Genomic DNA, 21,329 nt, shown 5'->3' with positions numbered 1-21,329 from the left:
ATAAAACAAACAAAAATCGTATATATTTTATTTTCCTGATCATTAAATAATTACATTTGAGAATCACAAGAGAGATAAGCATGGTACACTAATTATTTATGTACTTTCGGTGGAACACAGACGCATGTAGGCCTCGAGAAGTGCAAAAGTGCCAATTGATTATATTAGCCTTTTACCTATAAACAATATTCTAAAATATTTATAACGCTGTGTAATATAAATAAAGTCGAGCAACATACCGCAGCTTGTCATTGTCAGATTGTCTATATAAAGTGACGATTTAAACTGGATTATCAAAGGAGAATTGTTCGAAGAGAAAAAGCCGAGAATAACGTGCTGTGATTCCTTAACGCAACACACACACACACACACACACACACACAGGGCGCGAACTTTTGACCCATCTATACTTCACGCCTGATCGTCAATAAAACACTACATCCAGTTTCTTCCTGACTCGCGGCCGCTTTGCATCGGCTTTTGTCATTCATGAACGTAGAACGTACTGCCGTCTTCTCGGCGTTTGCTAGTACTTTCGCTACGAGAGGCAAAGAAGTGTAAAGAGAGTCGCACGGTTTAATTTATGAGAACAATTATCATCTCAGATATAACGCGATGCTGTTCGAAGTTGACCGCTTCGCGAAATATCGTACAGCTTTTCATACGCTGCAAAGCGTTTCGCAGTGTCGTCTTTTTTATCTAATCCGCCACTGCAATAATGCAGAATGACTTCGCAATCCCAGAATTATTATCTTTCTCTTTGAGGAAAACGAATTTTTTATTATTTACTTACAGGCATGCGCGCACACAATCATATACATCTTCCTTCTTTTTTTCTCTTTCACGCGCGCGCGTATGTACATACACACTCACAATCTTGCATACTAGCATTCTCATTGATTACACTGTACATGTGCACATTCAGAATTTTTTTAAGGGCAAATTTTATCAATTTTGTTATCACAAGCAGCAATTTTTGCATTAATAAATTGTTTTTGTTAGATATTTCAATGGTTGGAATGAATCTCTTCCTGATTTTGGATTAAAAAAAAATTGTTTTTATAAATTATAATTTTTATTTCTTTTCCTGAAGAAAATATAGACAGATGTTAAAAATGAAAAGGGCAGTTCTGTAATTTTGATGGCATTATTATTATATACAAAATATTGATTATTTTCTTAGAAAAAAGAATTAAAAAATGTTCAAATAATATAGAAAGGCCTTCTATATAAAAAGGATTGCCAAATATTATAAAAAATGAGATATTAAACTTAAAGTTGAATAAAAAGAAATGGAATAATGAATAAGAAAGTTCACTCAATAAAATTTATAAAATTAAAGAATTAATCGACGATTTTTTTCCAAAGCGATTTAACACATCTTCAATATTTTATATGACAACAAAAATGTACTCAGAGTTAAAAGTAAAGTTGTTTTTTTTTCTAATTAAAAATAAAAAAATGAACGAAAAATTTTGAAAAGAATTTAAATTCTCCCTTCTTATTCCCGTCCATAATTCTGTACATCGAGGATTATTAAATAGTAAAAAGTTAAATAATAAAAATTAAAATGTTAATAATTTATTTAATTATAAAATTTATTTACAATTTTAAATAAATTTAATTCTAACTAGTTATTTTACAATATATAAACTTTAACTTATTAACCCTTTTCCTGCTTTAAAAATTGATCTATATGAAAGAATAATGAATATATTTTTATATAAAAAATAATATTTTTTTTGTTATTACATATAAACTTTATTTACAAGTATAATATTAAATTTATTTGGTGATCAAAAATTACATAATTTAATATAAATATGTAATGTTTTCCAAAATAAATTTTTAATTTAACTTAATTTAATTTTAACGTAACCGATTTAGCTTTTGATCATGTAACTTTTAATATACAAATCTAATATATAAAGTAAAAGTTAATAGCTTATAAAATGAATTTAATTAAAAGTTATATGAACAAAAATTATAAAATCAGTTACGTTAAAATTATAATAAGTTAAATTAAAAATTAATTTTGAAAATCATATTATATGGGAATATACCTACACACTCATACATAAGGTAACTCCGATATACAATACGCTACTTTGATCGAAAATTTAATTGATCAGAATTATGCCCGGTTGTTCCTGTTATCTAACAGTTAAATTTACTTGACACTTACCAAAAGGTGAAACAACCGCGCCTTAAGCATATGTATTTTCGTGTACTTTATCCTTTATTATCTCTCTAAACTTATATATTATGAAATAATCAATATGAATCTCTTACACTTTCCCTACAGAAAGAATAATCTATAAACACAATACTAATATAACGTAAATATAACAGAGTGATTGCAAGCAAGTTATCTCTACTTCTATTCTTTCTTATTTTTGCAGCGTAAATCCTCACGCGATGTAAATACTGGAATTACTCTATATACAATACATATAAAATAACACCTTAGCTAGGAATCGAATTTGGGACAATATTATTTTAAATTAAAAAATACAATTAATGTTATCTATATAAATACTGATTTTAATAACTATGTTTTGTTTGTTGATAATATGTATGTACATATTCTCTGTGTTTGTAACGTACTACATACAATGTGCTCTTATTAAATTAATATTAAATATAAAAAGCGAGATACAAAAATTAATTTTGCAACTAATTGTTATAAACAAATTAGCATAATGGTGCTTACAAGCGCTGCGAACGCCGTGAACAATTTGAAAGTTTTTTTTTAGTAAAATCTTTTCTTGTAAAATCGATTGGCTCAAATCAGTTTTTCTATACAGTCTATTTTTAAAAATTTATTTATAACATTATTAAAATTAATTTTGCTTTTAATGTCAGTAAAGTTTTGTTTTAAACTCTGATCCTATTTTCAATTATTGTTTTTTTTTGTCTGATCGTAGGTTTTACTGGGGGTTAATTTAATTAAAAAAAAAATTACCAATCCTGCATATATTAATTTTATTTTTGCCTAATCTGTGTAACGTTTCCCTTTATTTTTGTCTTTTATAATTTATTATTATCTTTGTATTAATTTGATTGTTTAATATAACACAACATGCTGAAAATAATATATATAATGCTCAGCGCTGGAAAGAATGTTATCTTACATATTAGCAATCTCTTTTTCCTCAAGATGTTTTGTCAGTATAATCAGAAAGTGAACTAAAAATATCATAAAAGATTCTCTCCGCACTTTAAATTTCATTTCCGCATCTGCGGAAGGTCAATTAAAGATCGCGTCAAACACATTTGGACTGAATTATTAACGTAACTGAGCTTAAGGATAAGATACTTTGGGGTGATTTTTCTGAGCAACGTGCTCCTTCCGATTTTCCCATAGATGCGCGGTGTGATCGTGGCACATAGTAAAAAAACGAGTTCGAGGACTGTGGTCTGGCACGAGCTGATAGCCGCGACGCAAGAGTGGTAAGAGGAGTGTGAGAGAAAGAGCGGTAGCTCGTCGAGAGGGCGCAGGGGCAAGACAGCGTCGGGGAAAACAGGCGGCGGTAGCGGCAGCGGCGGCGGCGGCGGCGGCGGCGGTGGTAGCGGCGGTGGCGGCGGCGGCGGGCGGTTGGCGGGCGGCGGCGGCGGCGGCGGCGGCGGCGGCGGCGGCGGCGGTGGCGGTGGCGGCGACGACGGCGGCGACGGAGGGAGACTCGTGGATACGTTCAGGCCGATACATGGAGTATGACGCGAAGCGTCTGAATCAGTCTACATTCGACCGTCGCGCGCGTCGTGCCGCGAAGTCGTGTAGTCGGAGTCGAGTCGGGTCGGTTTGAATCGAACCGAATCGAGTCATCCGACGTGTCGAAACGAGAAAACGCAAAAAAACGATCGGGTTGCGCGCGGAGGACGGTGGTGTATACATAATAATATCAACAATAGTAACGACTGACCGACGCAAATCGCGGTCTTATCGGACCCAACGGGACGGAAGGAGCGGGAGGATGTGAGAGAAGTTTGCCGCAGAGGAACGAGAATCCGCCGTTTTTTCCTCGTTGGATTAGAGGTGTGTACGGAGAGGGACGATGGTCGACGAGTCAAATGAAAAATCGTAACGTGGTTCGAAAGTAAAGGTAGATAATCGCGGAGCGGGAGCGCGGATAATTAGTGTCGCGAGAGAAAAATAGGAAAAGAAAGAAAGCGTGTAGCTTGCGCGCGCGGGTATACTCCGACGACGAAGTGATCGACGTGTGAAGATCGCGCGAATCGAGCGATATATCGATTTCACTAGTCGCGCGTACGCAGTCGAACGGTGCGTGTGTGTGTGTGTGTGTGTGACAAGAGAGTACCGGCGATGCACGAGAGGGTGGCGGAACGGAGTAAATACACGCGAGGCGAATAGTTCGACGGCGGGTCGAGGGCCGTCGGAAAGCCGGCCGCTCGGCGAGGTTCTTCCGCACGCGCCGAATGCGCGCCAAGAGGGATAGAGAGGCGGTTCATCGTCAAATCCCCGCACGACGAGCGACGATTCCGGCCGCGAGAGGAGTCTGTAATATGCCAATAACCGGCGCGCGGCGCGCGGTGATGTTTATGACAGAGGTGGCGGCGGTGCGCGGAGTGCAGGAAGCTGGTGCAGAATTGGACGCGGGCAACTCCACGCGGCGGCAACTCCACGTTATTGCGACAGGTGCGGGTTATTACGGCGCGGCCGCTCTCGGCACCTCATCCGTCTCGCGCGGCGATAATAACGCGCGCGATTCTCGTTATCCCGAGCATCGTGCCCGAGTGCGCGCCGCCGTCGCCCAGAAACGTCTCCCCCGTGTCGTCATCGTCGTCGTCGTCTAGAGGGAGGACGTCTTTCGGAGGACGCGCGCCCTAACGAGGGTGTTACACCGAGACAGTTCTGCCGTTCGCGGACATTCGCGCGCTCCGTGGACCGAAGGCCGAGAACTGTGGAGGAGGAAGAGGAGGAGAAGGAGGAGGAGGTGGAGGTGGAGAAGAAAACGAAGGAAGAACGTAAGAATTTTCTCTTTCTCTTTCTCTCTCTTTATCTCTATATTATTATAATTGACGCGCGGCACGCCGAGAGAGCGCCGGCTGTTTCGTTCGGTGCACTCTCGTCGCTCGCACCGGTCGTCTCGTTTCCATGCATTCGAGAACAAGAGGAAGACTCGCCGTCGCGAAGCAAAACGAGCGGAGAGAGCGGCGGCGGGCCGGTCTCGGGACGACGACGGCTACGAAGAGACGGACAGAAGCGCGCGCCTCCCGAGACAGGCCTGCTCTCGTTTCTCGCGACGGGAAAAATTGCATCGGAAAATCGAATCGCGGTACGCGGGCGCGCGCGCATGTGTGTGTGCCTGTGTGCGCGCGCGAGAGTCCGTGTCGGTGAGAGCGGGTCAGTGAACGATTGCGCGCCGCCGCCGTCGTCGCGAGAGCAACGAGGAGAGAGAGGGTCTCTCTCTTTCTCTCTTCCCGTCTCTCTCGCGCTCTCTCTCTCTCTCTCCCTCTCTCTCTTTGCTCCGACGTACGTATATTCACGTGCGAAAGCGAGGAGAAACGTGAAACGCGCGCGTGCGCCGGCCCGCGTGTGCACTCGGCGCCCTGACACACGTACGCACACACGCACGCGTATTGCATACGTGTGTGACACCGGCGTACGTCGCGCGCACATATAGAGCTCTGCAGGTGCGCGAGTATGCGCGGACACGCGCGCGCGCGCACGATAGAGACGACAGCGCACAGCCGAGGAGGAGCGGGAGAAGGAGGAGTTGAAGGAGGAAAAGGAGGAGTAGGAGGTGGAGGAAGAGGTGGAGGCAGAAGAAGAAGAAGCCAGTGACACCGGGAGGGTCGGTTGTTCCTGGTGTATAAAGCGGCCACCGGGATACACCTATATATACGTGTGCGTGCCTGTATGTGTGTGTGTGTATGTGTGTATGTATGTGTGCACGCGCGAGAGGGACCGCCGCGTGTGTCGGGAGATCCGCGGATATAAGCGATACGGTGCGCGCGAGCTTCTCTCCCTTTCGTTCTCTTTCTCTTCCTTCTCTCTCTCACACACATACACACACACACATCTCTCGCGCCGAGCAGGAGAAAGAAAAAAGGGGAAAACAAAAGTTCGGGCGAAAAGAAATGCGGGTTCGTTGACTGCGTCTGCCGCCGCCGCCGCCACCGCCGCCGCCGCGCGATGGCCGCATGCCCGGTGCTGCTGGTGCATAGGTGCGCGTGACAGGAGCGACGACGACGACGACGACGACGACGACGACACCGACGACGACACCGACGACGACGGTCAAGACATCACCGGTGGTGATCGTAACAGCGACGACGATGACGATGACAATGACAACGACGACGACGATGACGACGACGACAAGGACGACCTCGACGACAGAGGTGGTGCCGGCTGCTGCGCGCCGGCCGCTCGTCGACAAGCAGTGAATCTACGCACGCTCCGCTCTCGGGATTCGACGTCCCGCATTCACCACCGGCATCGCCGAGCGGCGACTGCGGGGCCAACGGCCGCCGGTAAATCCGTCGCGTCGACGAGGTTCATGAGGTACGTGTGCCGCGCCCGTTGAATTTGATAATTAATCGCACGACCCCCCGAGCGTCAGGCTATAGGTGAGGAAGTGCGGTCGCGAAAATAAAAGCTTGATCAGAGTCGTCTTTTCCACGTCGAACGAGAGCAACGAGAGATATCAGACTGACCGAATCCGCCGGTCGACAATGGGTCCGAGAAAAGGACCTTTTTTACTCAGGAGTAAAATGTTTATAGTATACAAAATTTATTGTAAGAAGTAGATAGTAAAAAATATAATCTATGTACATTTATTTCATGTCTACAGACGTAAACATATTTATTGTGCAAATGTTTATTAAGAAGAATTATAAATAAATAAATTGCTGATATTAAGGATCCCCAAGAGTGTCACACACACACACACACACACACACACACACACACACACACACACACACACACACACACACACACACACGCACGCACGCACGCACGCACGCACGCACGCACGCACGCACGCACGCACACGCACACGCGCACACACTCACACAGTTCATTTGCTGTCAAAAGATCCGTGACCACTTTACATTAAATATTTTAGATTACTTTATAATTGAACACCGTAAAAGAGAAATGAATTATACGAATAATTTTATTAATTATAATAAACCGATGCTTTATATAATTCTACTTATTACGTTTTTGTCATATTTCTCGAGCAAAATGCAGAACTTAATTTTTATTAAAAAGAAGAGTTTTTATTAAAAAGAAAAAAACAATTTTGTATAAAAAAAGAGATAAATTACATTAAAAAGATTTTGCATTTTAGAATAAAATAATTATACAGTACACGCAGAAAATAGAAACAAATATAAAATTTTTAACTCGTTATACCGTAATAACAAATTTATATTAGATATAATACAAGAAATAAAATATTTTCATTCTCTAAATAAAAATATTATGAATTTCTTTTATAATCATGATACATAAATTTTTATGTTTATAAGTACTATATTTTTTATATAGTTTCTGTTGCTAAATTGTTTACTGTTTTAATTTATTAGAAAAATATATCATATTAACTAAAAATAATCTTACTAACATTTCTGTAGTCAAAATGTAAAAGTTGAAATAATAGCTCTACAAAATGCATACGTTTGTGTAAAAATGTACGTTATTACATAAAACTAAAAATAGTATACATATAAAGCGGTATGATAAATATTTAATATTTTATCTTAGAAATTATCCAAACTTTTTATGTGATATTTTCATCACTGCTCTGAGAGAAATTCTCTCTCTCTCTCTCTCTCTTTCTCTCATAACAAGAATTTATTGTATATGCCTGACAAACACGTTGCAGGTCGGAGGAATAAATGTCCTCGTTGCCTGTGTTAAGCGAGTTAACTTTCCGACGCTGCAACTTGCAACTCGTACCGTTAATACCTCTAGAATTATCATTTCCTCGCGGTGTAACGTAAAATTACGCGAAATTCAATGAGACGATCAAGACTGTCCTCGCCGTTCTCACGACACGCTGACCTTCGTCATCGCGAAATGATCGGAATTGGTGTTGTCGTGATAATAATTGCAAATCGATTAATGCAAGTGGCGTGCGTCTGCTGTTTTTACGTCGAAGAATGATCTCTCGACTCGACAACATCGAATTTGCATTGGTATCGCTCGATTACACTTCGCGAATACCGCGAGTAACGTAACGTGGTCTTTTGTCATTCAGTTGCCGACCGTTGACTGGCACGTACAATTTCGTAATTTGTTTGTCCGCACGCGAACAACTACCCTGAACACGACCGAGAAAGCGCTCGCATAAATCATTGCGTCCACGACATAAATGTGACTTCGCAAAACAACCGTGACAGCCCCCGAACCTTGATCTTATCATCGCGCGTGTTTCATCGCGTCCGTTAATGATCGTTGTCGGCATAAGTTTCAAGTTACGAGAGAACAATTAGACGCGCCGACTTTAGCGTCGAAAGGAACAAATTGACTTTGGAACGATTCCAATAGCGCGAGTCGTACATTCTAATCGGACGGATTGGGGAACGGGTTTATACGCGATTTTTCTCACGTCCCCGCGCTCAAGTCCAAGGAAACTGTGTAACAGCGTCTAATATTTATGATCTCACGACGAGCTCTCAAATCCTTCCTGATGAAGTACCGGGAATATCGCTGAAATAAAACACAGCTGCAGGATTAGCGTAATAATGCTCAACGCATTATATTATTGTGAAAGAAGATTATTTAATCGGGTCAACAGATGCCGCGAGGACTTTTATTTTATGCAACTTATAAATAAGACAAACAATAACATTAGTGACTCATGCTGACGATAAAATTGCATAGTTTTATTGATTCCATTACGATTATGCATCGGAATTATAATTATGTAATCGAAAATGCACTGGCACAATATTTTATCAAATGTTCAGTAGAAGAGATAATTATTTGATAAGCCTATATCAGCCTTCATCGTGTTAAGCGCGCATATGTACAATGCTTGCAATTACACGTATTACATTCAACTGACGAAAAGCTTAGAATTGCAAGATATTACGAACGTTATAATTTCATGCTGTTCAAGTAAAACATCGCTATAATAAATTGCTGTCAAAACTTCAATTTAATAATTGCATCTCTTGCGGTCATTTTTATTTATTCATCATATGAAGAATATCACCCATGTTTTAGAGAATTAATATCACTATTGTGTTTGAGAAAATATTGCGTCAGTGATATATGTACATTAAGTATAATGTGGATGTATTATTTTTATAGTTTTCTTAGCAAGTATATTATATCATTTTCTTCTTTCAAACATGATAAATAATATTCATTAGAAATGGTTAATATTATAATATATAATATTATAAATTAATGTTATAAGAGAGAATAATCTTTCCGAAGAAAAAGCTTTTGTAGGTTTTCGTAGTCATCTGATAAACAAATAATAATATAAAATTGTTTAATTGACAATTTATATTATTGTTTGTCGAATGATTAAATTAGATAAAAGTATTGTGTTCATCTAGACACCTTCGTGATTTACATCGAAGAAGAAAGTTTCCTGCGATTTATGCGAATATATTACGTTTGTAGCATCATAATTAGGTTATCTTATAGATAATGGACTGAAAAGTAATTAAGTTGCGTAGAAAAGTAGCAATGTTTGATAAAATGAATGCATCTTTATTACATCATAATTGCACTCTCAATTGTGATGATTCCCGTTTGTTGAACAAGGAACTAATAAATTAGAGACACTTCTCAAAATCTTGGTTAACATGTGAGTTCATGTAATGACTAATACTTACCAGCGAAAATTGATGCAAATACAAGATGAGTTCTTGCAAGCGATATGTCGAGTGTAAAACGGTGTAGGTCGGTGACATCGTGTTCTATTTCTCAAATGATCTTTGGCTGGATTTAATTAATACGAGCCGCGTCACAAGTAGTAAATTAATCGAGACATATAGTATTCCACCGTATCTAGAGCTGTAACCATATTCGACGTAATGAAATACGATTTCTTTGTACCATTGTTTTTCTTTGAACGCAATTGATACACAATAGAAAACATTTAGTATTTATGTCAAACTCGTCCTTGTTAAAATTTTTGCGTTGAATTTTTAACATATCCAATTGTTAATTTGACATAAATGGTGTACGCTATTTGAATATTTTGTATTGACATTTAATATTTCTCAGGCTTAAAATAACACAATTTATGAGCGAATAAACAAATAACATAAAAATAATGTAGTTTTAAAACATAAAGTCTACGATAAATGAATAGAATATACGTGTCAACATAAACGTTCATTTTATTGAAAAAATGTCTTTCCACATTCTTTTTCCAAATTACGTCGAAGTATTACATTTTTAGTGTTAATTATTATGTAATATTTATGTTACTTTCTAACACATTCATCTTGTGTTAAATTAACATAAAAATTTGAATGGACCGTTCGGGATGTGCGATATATGTTAAATTTAACATAAATTTTCCAACTGTGTATTTTCGATAAAAGAAAAAGATGCGAATTACATCTTATATATTATATAATAAATCGCGTGATATTGAAGATTCTCAGATACTTTGGAGCTTTCAATTTTTCTGTGTCATGATTGGAATGATGTTTTCAAGCAAATACTTAATAAAGATCTTTTATTTTTGCACATTTCCAAACCTGATACTATCATGTTTTCGTAATTATTTTACATCATTTTAAAGCATATTTAAACACATAGATACATGAATATGAACAACATGAGTACTTTACATTTGTCACAATTTTCAGAAAGATCTATTTACATAAATATTTAAACGATCTTTAAAAAATGCATCACGTACATTTTCGTTTAATTTATGTTTCTAAAAAATGTTAAAAAAAATATTGAATTATTCACAAAATATGAAATTTGTAATATGATTATTTATTTAGTATAGATTTCTAAATTCAGATTACTACTCGCACACAAACATAATAATCTTATTATCAACTAACTCAATTAATACAATATTAAGTGAAATTCGACCGATGAAAATGTCAAATATAAATATGAGAGGCATTTTCGGATCTTGATGCCTAATAATAGACAGATTAAATTGGAGACAAATAATATCTAGTAAATAGAAAATTAATTATAAGACTATAACTATAAAGGATAAATCTATTTCCGACATATAACTTTTTTAAATCTTATATTTGCATGAATAAACGCTTTTATTATTTTAATATTAAGTTAAATAATTTACACACAAATTAGTCTTTCAACATATGAGCGATGTATGCGGCGAGACGTAAACTAAAGGAATTTAATAACAGAAACAAATTAGTTGTAACAATACACAAATATAAAAAAATTGTATTCTTTACGGATAAAGTTTAATGTATCTATTTTGATTTTATGTTGCAGAAAAGGACATCCATTTATGATCAAACGAAAAGAGATAGTGAATCGAGAAAAATATTTCCCGATCTGTGTTCCTCGCGAAACTTTGCGACCCATATTCTCGAACATTCGTTCTTTCGAGAAGCTCGACATCGAAAAACCGTCGCAACGGTTCTTTAATATATAACCACGGAATCCAACGCGCGATGTAACACGTTGTACGACGCAGAGGAGTTGGGCTTAAAGTTCTGATCTCCAAAGACCGATCGGCTCTGTCAGAGCCGATTCAAGAGCTTTCTCGATCCGGCCGGGAAAAGACCCCTTCTCGAGGAGAATCCTATCGCGATCCAACGAAACGATCGCGCGGACGTTCTCAGTGCCCAGAATCCCGCGATCCGCGCTCCTCGATCGAACTCGGTTGCCGTGCCGCCAGATCGATCGGCTCCGTGGAAAGAAAAACGCACAGCCACACAGGAATCGCACACTTAGATATTAAAATCAATCAATCAATCAATCAATCAATCAATCAACCAATAGGGCAACACAGTCAAGCTCCAATCGCGGCCATTGGATCCACCTTCGCTGTTTGGATTCCGTTCGTCCGTCTATGCGTTCTCTCCCGATAGAGAAGACCTCGCGACCGGTCGTGTAACGTGTGAGATTTTATCATCGCGACGATTTCCGCAAATCATTCTATTACTCGTGAACCGCGAAGTACGCGAGGATGCTAATGTCGGCATCGTGTGCGCGTCTGTGCCGAGTAGCAAGCCTGTTCTGATCGTCAATTCTGATGAACGTGACTCGCGGTGCCGGGAAAGTGAGGCTCTAATTAACTCGTGTGTGACGGCCACTACGTCTACGTGTCACGTTGCCTAGGCAGCGGATCGCCCATTTAGGAGACCGAACCGGAGAGGCGGCCAGCTGTTAATCAGCAGCCACCGCGGTGGACATGATTATTTCAAAGGATCTGTTCCTCCTTGGCGACCAGGATTATCTGCGCCTTCCCGTCAACGAGAAGCGCCAGCAACGGGCAATGGGCCGGCCGATCATCAATGCTCCCAGGTAAGAAGGTCGACCTAATTGATTCACGCTTCTTCTCCCTGCTTTCATCTTCATCATCTACTTCAAATATTTGAAAAATAATATTAAAAGATTTCTGGCAATTTTTCAGTAGAAACTTCGTTATTGTTGTCATGAGTTAAATTCTTTTTCAAAACTTTGATATTTTCTTGGATTACTCTAATTTTAGGTAAAGTAATAGTTCTATCAAACAATGTTATTTCATTCAAACTGATTCTGATTGAAATAAAAAGAAATTATTACCAATTTTTTATACGAAAAATGTGAGATTGATATATCCTCGCTGTTAATTTCATATTTAATCGCCAGAATTCTTTTTTAAATATATCGAGCCTTTTTAGACTTCTTCACTTGTATCGAAATTCTAAAAATGGAGTGCTAATTTCATAGAGGTCCTTATACAAAGTCTCCTGTTTGCGTCACACAAACTTATGAGATGCTTTGAAGATGATTTTAAAGTTTAAGAACAGATAGTTAAATTTTTAAATCTAGAATTAGGTATTTATAGCTGATAAAATATGAAAATTAAGTGGCGTAAATTGCAACTAATTGCGATTAATTTTTCACTCCTAAATTTATTAAATAATCCCGTGAAATAAATATACAGTAGATCTGGGACGCTTGATATTGCGCGTGAGAAAGATACGGTAAGCTCCGAATTTACGTGACATAGTTTTACGCGAATTTAAATATAGGCGAGCGATAGATATTGTTTCTGGGCGACAATTCCGGTTAAACTGATAACTTTAGCCGAACATAACTGTGAACGCATTTTGTGTTTTCTTACATATTTTCATATTTTATACTTTTTTTAAAAACAAATTGGAATGTTTTTGGAATGCGAAAACTATTCTGCTCCCCTTATTTCTTATTTACATAAAATTTTATAAGTTGTTTAATAACTTCTTCGTAGATAAAAAAATGTATGTATATATTAATCGCACATATCATGTAGAGTACAAAATGGCGATATATACATAATTTTCAAGTGGGATTAAAAACAAATAGGATTAAATTCGTTCGCTTGAAAATTTACTGCTGAAGCAGTGAGTAACCCCACACGATATGAATTAATCTAAAATTACTTAAAGACCAGATTGAATTAAACAGCTAGCTTTTTTTTCAACAAAGATTCCGATTAAACTTTTAGAAAACATATGCGAGCGTAAGTTGCTTAAAGAATAAGAGCTCGCCGCTGATATAAGCGCGTGAAATAGCTGTCTTTTTTTTTTACAATTAAAAGTCTCGCGATGCGTTGGAAAAGCAGGTTTATCGCTCAGTGTACAGGATAACCCGTGCACTTTGAGCGCACAGTTATCGGTTCGCGGAACGACCATCGGTTTGGTTTTCTATCAAGCGGTTTCTTTTTCACCATGCGAATGCCGCTCGCGCAAGGGAGTAGATCGCGCAGGTAGAGGCTTTCGACTGCGCGCGATGCGTTTAAAAGCGCTGCAGTGTTTGCGCGGTGTGTCGAGATCGGGAGATTTATGCCGGAACTAATCGATTCGCCGCGCTATTATAAGCTTTATGATTTTTACGAGAAAAGTATGCTGATCGAGCTACACGTTGCACGTTCGTCTTTTCCTCTCCTTCTCTTTCTCTCTTTCCGTTTCTTCCTTCCATTGATACGATTTCGCTGTTGTTACCCACTTGTATTAACTGATAACAGAGTAACCGGCGAGACTTATCGCGGCTGTGCTCCTTCGAGGATCAATGACACGCCCGTGTATAAATAATACGTCGCACGAATCATATCATCGATCACAAAATCTGACTGATGATCCGTGAATTTCCCACAAAACTCGTGCGAGATAATGTTCATGCTATCTGAAAAATACTTTAATCCGCGCCATTCAGAGATATTTTTACATCGACGTAAAACACGTGCGACTGTTGCCGCGAGCGCGTTACATCCGCATTTCGGATGCATCCACAGACACGCGAGCGTGTCAATAAAACGCTTAATCTTCTCTAGTGTTGAACTTTCGCGTTCATAAATTATTTGCAAACGCGAGGTAAAATGTAGAAAATATATATATATATATATAAAAAAGTCACAAAACTTTTACTATATAATGATACTCAATTAGTCATCTATATACAGTAGAAAATTCTGTGTATTTATATTAAAACCGGTTTTCATTAAAACTTTGCTGTTTAAATTTTTAACGTACTCAAGCATTTGACATATCGTGATTATGTTTTTTGTGTTAAATTAATATTTGGCACTTCTTAATGTTAGAATGACACAATTTACGAGTGAATAAGCAGCTAACGTATAAATAATGTAGTTTTAAATCATAAAGTCCAAAATAAATGAATAAAATGTACGTGTCCACATTATAAATGCTAATTTTGCTGAAGAAAATATGTTTTCATATTTCATTTCCAAACCGTGTCGAAGTGTCATATTATTGTGGTAATTTTTTACATAATATTTATGTGAGTTTCTAACACATTCATCTTGCGTTAAATTAACATAAAAATTTGAGTGGACCGTTCGGGACGTGCGATATATTTAAATTCAACACAAATTTTCCAACTGTGTACATTGGAATGATTATTATAATCGTATTTACAACGTTTATTTACAACATGCATTCACGCGCTTGCACGATGAGGTCGAAGAAGCAAATTTCGGAGCACAGATTTTCCATTTTTCTTTCAATCTTTTCCTTTTTCTTCTTTTACGCCAGGCGCGCGAGGATTCACGACGCTGCTCGCCTCGTCGTCGACGAAAATTATGTCGCAGAGCGAAAATAGGGAGACCGTTCCTTTGCGCGAGCGGCGGCGGCGGCGGCGGCACGGCGGTGCGCGCCGCGCTCTTATTTACTTGTAACCTAGAAACGCTCGATCGAAAGAAAAATCGGTAGTTTCTCCCGCGGAGAAAAATCGAGTCTTCCGCCTGGAGATGAAACCGTTCCAGTTTCCCATGCGTGACCCACTGGGTGCACTCTCGTGCGCCTCTCTCGCGATACCGCTCTCTATGCAATCGCAATCGCATTCGCCGCCTCTCGAACCGCCAGAGCGGCCAGAGATCCCTTCCGCCCTCCCTCTCTCCCTCTCGCCCGGGACGGGCGTTTTCTTATTCCGCTCGTGCCGATTTTCTAATCTTGGCCTATTACCGCTGTGCTCTTGAGTGTTTCTTATATACCGGCGTGATTCCTTCTGGATCGAGAGACGCTTCGCGTCGAAAAGGATACAAGATCGGCACTTTGGAATCCCTCATTCGTCACATATGAATCACGTGTATCGTAAAATGAAAATGTTCGGTAATAGTCGACGTTTAATACGTATTTTATTATTAGAAGTTTTACGTTTTCGTTTAGCAATCTTTTTTCGCAAGTATCAAATCTATATTTGAAAAATCAAAGATATCCAAGTGTCCTGATATAGATATGTATATTTGCGACGTAGGCCGCAAGGATAAAAACGGAGACGAAGAATATGTGCAATGGTTTAAGATGGAATAATAGCCGGTACTTTGGGTATTACGTTTATATGAGATAAACTCAAGTAAAAGAGTGTACGATAGACTTTTAGGAGGCTGAGTAAAAGAGTTTTCTTTTTTATATGTATATTTACGGCAGGCACTTATTATTTCTCTCCGTGAAGTAATCGAGCTCTCATGTTGCGGTTTGCGCGAGAGCGAGAAATTCGCATAGCTACTTCGAAATCTACGGCGTTTCGCCGCGGCAGACGTAGCATCGCCATAAAAGTCTCCCGATAAGTGGATTTCTCCTGATGTTGTTTTTACAATGTTGCATTCAAAACACGATCTCCCTTCTTTCTATTCATGGAGACGATCATTAATCTGCTCCGTTCGAAAGGAGGAAAGACTTTTCCGTGTAGATGCCTTTTACTCCCGTGACACCTCGCAAATGCTGATCAGATGATCAATATAATTCGATCGATTTAATCGAGTAATTTAAGTTTACGCATTTAAAAAGAACAATGTTAAATACTTCACGCGTGTTCAAAATAATTTTAGGAACGGTTAAATACGATAAAATTTTTGTGAACGTAAATTTCTCGAAAGTAAAAATATATTTATCCTGAACGTTATACACATTTCTCATGTATACGTTCAATAGACAAAATATGTTTTTTACAAATAAATCATACAAATTTTATTCTTTATTTAAATATAAAAATATATTGCAATGTACATGTATATGTCGAGATCGATCGTCGCTTTTCTAGCTTTAATGACTCAACCGTTTTATCAATTTTATCCGATTAAACACAGTTTTCGTTTTCTTGGAATGAGATGCTCGCAAACGCGCAAGTCTGCGTAAGCCGGTTATCGGGAAATGTAGTTTCTTGGCGCGCTAAGGAGACGGAATCGTTCCTGCATAAAGAACAATGAGAGTATTTTGCTTAAGTGCAGAAGTGGAACGAAAAAAAGGAATGGTAGGAAAAAGGGAAACGGCCTACGCGCGCGGCGGTAAGATGAAATCGAGGACGGTGCAGGCCGCGCCATTAAGCAGATTGAATATTACCCTATATTCGGTAGATGCAATCAATAGCCTAGAAAAATGCGCTACTCGCCTTCGCAGCTACGTATGTCCTTGAATGACCTATCAGCTTCGCGCGCAATTTGTCGCGGAATGATGTACGTGCTCTACCGTGTCCCATTGTGTTGTCTAGAAGTCCGTGACCGTTGCTTTCTTGCGATAATCTTGCGTCGAAAACGTAACACAGATTTCGTCGTTCGAAAAGTAATCTGACAAAATGAGCTTTAATTAATATCCTTTTGCTTGCAACAGACGACACTTTTTTTTGTCATTTTTCAGAGATTGATATCTTTTTATCTTCCTTTCTATTATCTCCTTTTTTAACTTCTTTTATTTGATATTTTCGTCAAGAAAACATCGTTTCCATTTGCACGTATTATTAGACGCTTTTTATATCAGGATTCTCTTGAGCATTAAAAAGTTGAATTTGCGACGTCAAATCTTTGACCTTATCACTAATCTACGTTCGACGTAAATTGCACACATTGTTTTTTTTTCACTTGTTACTCGTGATTTCTCGTAGTTCTTTCTCTCAATTATAATACCATGTTGATCGAAGAGTTACATATAAATACACGATTTTTTATCGTTGTATTCAGAACTGATTTTCAGACGTTGATATCATTATCGAGAGAACAATAAAAATCAAGCACTGATAATGAAAATGGTCGATTTCAAGAATTTTTGATACTACAATCGAATCATTGTAAACAACATTGCATTACACAAAAACAAAACAAACTATGCATTTTACCATCAAATATAAATGTCGTTTATATTTTACTATTCAACTTTTATCACGTTAGTACTGTGTTGAGACCTTGTTATCACCAAAGCTAAAGTGACAGCAAAAAGTGTGTCGTGCGCATCGATGTATCAGAGTCGAAATATTAGCATTTCGTACCGGGGATAAAGTCGTCGCGATATGAAATCACAACGTCGAGTGGAGCATCCTTGTTTCGTCGCTCACAGTGCAGCGTTAGGCCTGAACGCGCGAATATCAGACTTGTTCAGCACGAGCTTCATCACGCCGCGCCGCGCCGCGCCGCGCCGCGTTGCGTCGCGTCGCATCGCATCGCATCGCATCGCATCGCATCGCACGGACACGAAGGACGAATCTGCGAGGCAGGCGGCGGGCGAGGCGAACTACGCATGAACTACGAGGAATGCGAATGGCTTGATCAAGCCCGTTTAAAACGAAGCGCTCCCCTCGTCGCGAGCCGACGTCGCTGACCTGCCTCACGCGACTCGCTCTACCGTATGTCTCGTTCTGGGTATACTCGTTCTTCCGTAGAAAGGCAGCGAGTAAGTGTGCGAGGCGTTCCCTTCCTAAATCAACCGCTCTTAGAGAAAGACATCTAGAGAAAGAATGAGAGAGGGGGAGAGGGGGAGGGTGGGAGGGGTGATATCAAGGCCGACTTTCGGGTGATCAATTAGGCGGCAAGTTTAGTGCATTAGGCGATTAAAGGATGCGACAAGTCGCGTTACATTTAATTCCCTTTATCCCTAAATGAAGGGATAATTTGATTTTAATTAAAGGGTATTCGATGAGAATAACGGTCTAAATCAGCATTTTCTAAGAATTTCATTAGTTCGGTTAGACAAGATCAAATTTTTAGGATGATTAATAGTGAAACCATTAGTGTACCCAACGTGTCTGTGAGTGTGAAGAGTTGCATTATAAATACATTAAAAACTTATAAATAAAATCAACTGAAGAGCGTAATTTAACTTTTATTTTTTTTACGACAATTATTAGTAAATTTAAAAAAATTTATATTGAACTGTCTCATTAATTCAATTTGTTTTATATTAATAATTCTTCAATATTACATTAATTGCCAAAGGATTTGTTAAAAAATGCGCGCAGTTTATTTTGTAATAAATAAATAATAATAAAATGATTTGTAATTAATCTAAAAAATTATATTCAGAAAGGGAAAGTCCTAACTATAATTTGAAATGCTCGGGAAGAGGGAGGGGTTCAATTTCATTGAACTTGTAAGAGACGAAAGCTCTTGAGATGAAGCTCCGTGCATCTTGTTTGCATGCGTCCAGCATCTTGGTGATAAGACACAAGAGAGGGAAGAGAGAAACAGTAGCCATTGACAACGAAATTGACCCGAAATGTGCAACTCCAAATTCTAGCTCTGGTGTAGAGTATCAGTATTATTAGATTGCTCATCAATTTCATTTGTGATATTACGTATTCCGACTTCGATTAAGAGCTATGTTTCAACACCAACGAAGATACGCCGCGCAGTTTACGTGAGCTGAAGATTGTAAAACTTGACATAAAAAATTATTCTTACGCACCAAAATTCGCCGCAAACCACTGCAAAAGATATTGGCCCTCTCATCTTTAGGTTATTTCTTCTTATGACAATATTAACAATATTGATATCCGTGATGGAATTACAATATATAAAGCAACTTTTAACGACACGATGTTTATCATAGCGACCGCGGGTTCTTTTGCTCGGAGATTATTATCATTTTCACAAAAATGATAGGCTACACAAAAAGTGCAAAATTTTAAAAAACGTAAAAAAGAAACGTAATCTCTATATCGCGTATCCTTGACGTATCCATATATCTCTCGACAATGTATGTAAGAATGAATGCAGACCATAGAGACTGTGCCCGTTATCGAGAGCTATCTGCGATGAGCGCGATAGGGAGAATAGCCGTTTTGACCTTGCCTGCGGAGCACACGAATGTCTGAGGTCGACTCCGAGAGGAATGCAAATGTGTCACGGTTTAAGACAAGCCGCATGACCCCGCGCTGTGCGAAGCGGAGCGGAGCGGAGCCGGAGGCCCTCGCCTTCCTTCCCGACGTGCTTCTTATTTGGAGGGACGCCCGAGTGCGGTCGTGGCACGAATTTATGGTTAATAACTCGTCCCCGGTGGGGTCACGCGGGTGGCAGGGTGTACCCACGTATAACCGCGGCATCACGAATTCGCATCGCTTGCGGGATTGTACAGTATAATGTGAGAAATTCCGACGAAATTCATTGCCGCGTCGTCTGGTATTTGGACGTAATACGTCATCTTGACGTGCGTGCCATAGATAATAAAACATTTTTCTTTCTTTCTCTCTGAAAGTAGCGAGAACGGCGTTATAGGTAGCCTCGGTGAAACACGTATTTTCCAATTATTTATCTTTTGTTTCCTCTCTTATGTGAGAAGTTCAGATGAGGCAAAAGAAATTCGACATTTGAAAATTTTAGAGAAGATAGATTAGATTATTCGACGCAATTTTGTCATTGCGTTAGAAGAAATTACAGGATGAGAAGTAGATTATTATATATATTTTTTTAATATAATTGGAAGATATATTGAAAATAATATAAATAAAAGAGATCAGCCTTTTTTTAATAAAATTACAACTGATATAATAAATTTCACATATTGCGGATTTCTGCACGGGTTAAACTTGCTTTGTTCTATAAAATTCGCAATAATATCTCGATACGTCTTTGTCTATTCCAATTGAAAACATAGTCCCACTCTTGAAGACGCAACGTTGTTCCAGTAAAATCAAAGAGTGTCTCTCGCGAGAAGGAATTTAAATCAATCCTGCTTCGAGAAACACGAGATGCCAGGGATAACCTAGCGAGCGTAACGCTGACCTACCTCACGCGAGGAATGGCTCTCGGAGACGCGCTTATTATCTATCGCGTTGTCACACGAGCGACGTGTCCTCTTCCATTTCGAGTTTGCAAGAAACGAATGAGAGAGGGGAGAGAGAGAGAAAGAGCACCAAGGACGTTGCATATGGGCTGGACGACGGGGCCGGAAGTCACGTTCCCGACTGTTAAACGCGAGAGTGCGGCCCGTAAGCCGAATTGAAAGGAGCACCGCTGTTATGTACTTTAGATTTAGTGGCCAATTTTACCGGGCATACTCATTACTGATCATGTGCCGCGATTACGGTTACGGCAAGGGACATATTTGGCAGTCGGCACTGGATGAATAACAAAGGCGGCTTCGTGCTTGTCGCAATGCATTTACAAATGCAGCACGGTTCGCTTGGAACCGTAGTATTTAACATATCAAATGAAATAAGTGTATCAGAAACTTTTGAAATAAGCATATCTGAAGGATATTAATCGGAGAAATTTAAATGTATTTTAAAATATTTTAATATAAGTTGTTATAAAATGTTTTTTTAACAAAATATAATACATACAGTATATGAGAGAGAGAGAGAGAGAGAGAGAGAGAGAAATGCATTTTTCTTACATTTAAAATTAAATGTGAGAAATTCAATATTTAATACAACTTGGTTTTTAAAATTGAAAAAAGGAGCAAACGCGACA

At 39.0% G+C, this 21,329-nt stretch overlaps 1 protein-coding gene across 2 annotated transcripts in view; it reads left to right on the top strand.

Annotated features, from left to right (window-relative positions):
- Positions 1–3,695: 3,695 nt before the first annotated feature.
- Positions 3,696–21,329, top strand: part of LOC105203751 (ABC transporter G family member 9) — a 132,470-nt gene continuing 114,836 nt past the window's right edge. The window contains exons 1-2 of one of the 2 annotated variants that reach the window (XM_026131281.2): positions 3,696–4,986; positions 11,435–12,472. In XM_026131281.2, coding sequence (XP_025987066.1) covers positions 12,360–12,472 — 113 coding nt within the window. In that variant the 5' untranslated portion in view covers positions 3,696–4,986; positions 11,435–12,359. Of the gene's footprint in view, positions 4,987–5,767; positions 6,530–11,434; positions 12,473–21,329 lie in introns of those variants that run through there. The other variant, XM_039459634.1, reaches the window with a different exon arrangement.

The sequence above is a fragment of the Solenopsis invicta genome, chromosome 1 (assembly GCF_016802725.1).
Source record: "Solenopsis invicta isolate M01_SB chromosome 1, UNIL_Sinv_3.0, whole genome shotgun sequence".
Classification (NCBI taxonomy): Eukaryota; Metazoa; Arthropoda; class Insecta; order Hymenoptera; family Formicidae; genus Solenopsis; species Solenopsis invicta.
This window is presented reverse-complemented; position numbering and strand designations above follow the sequence as displayed.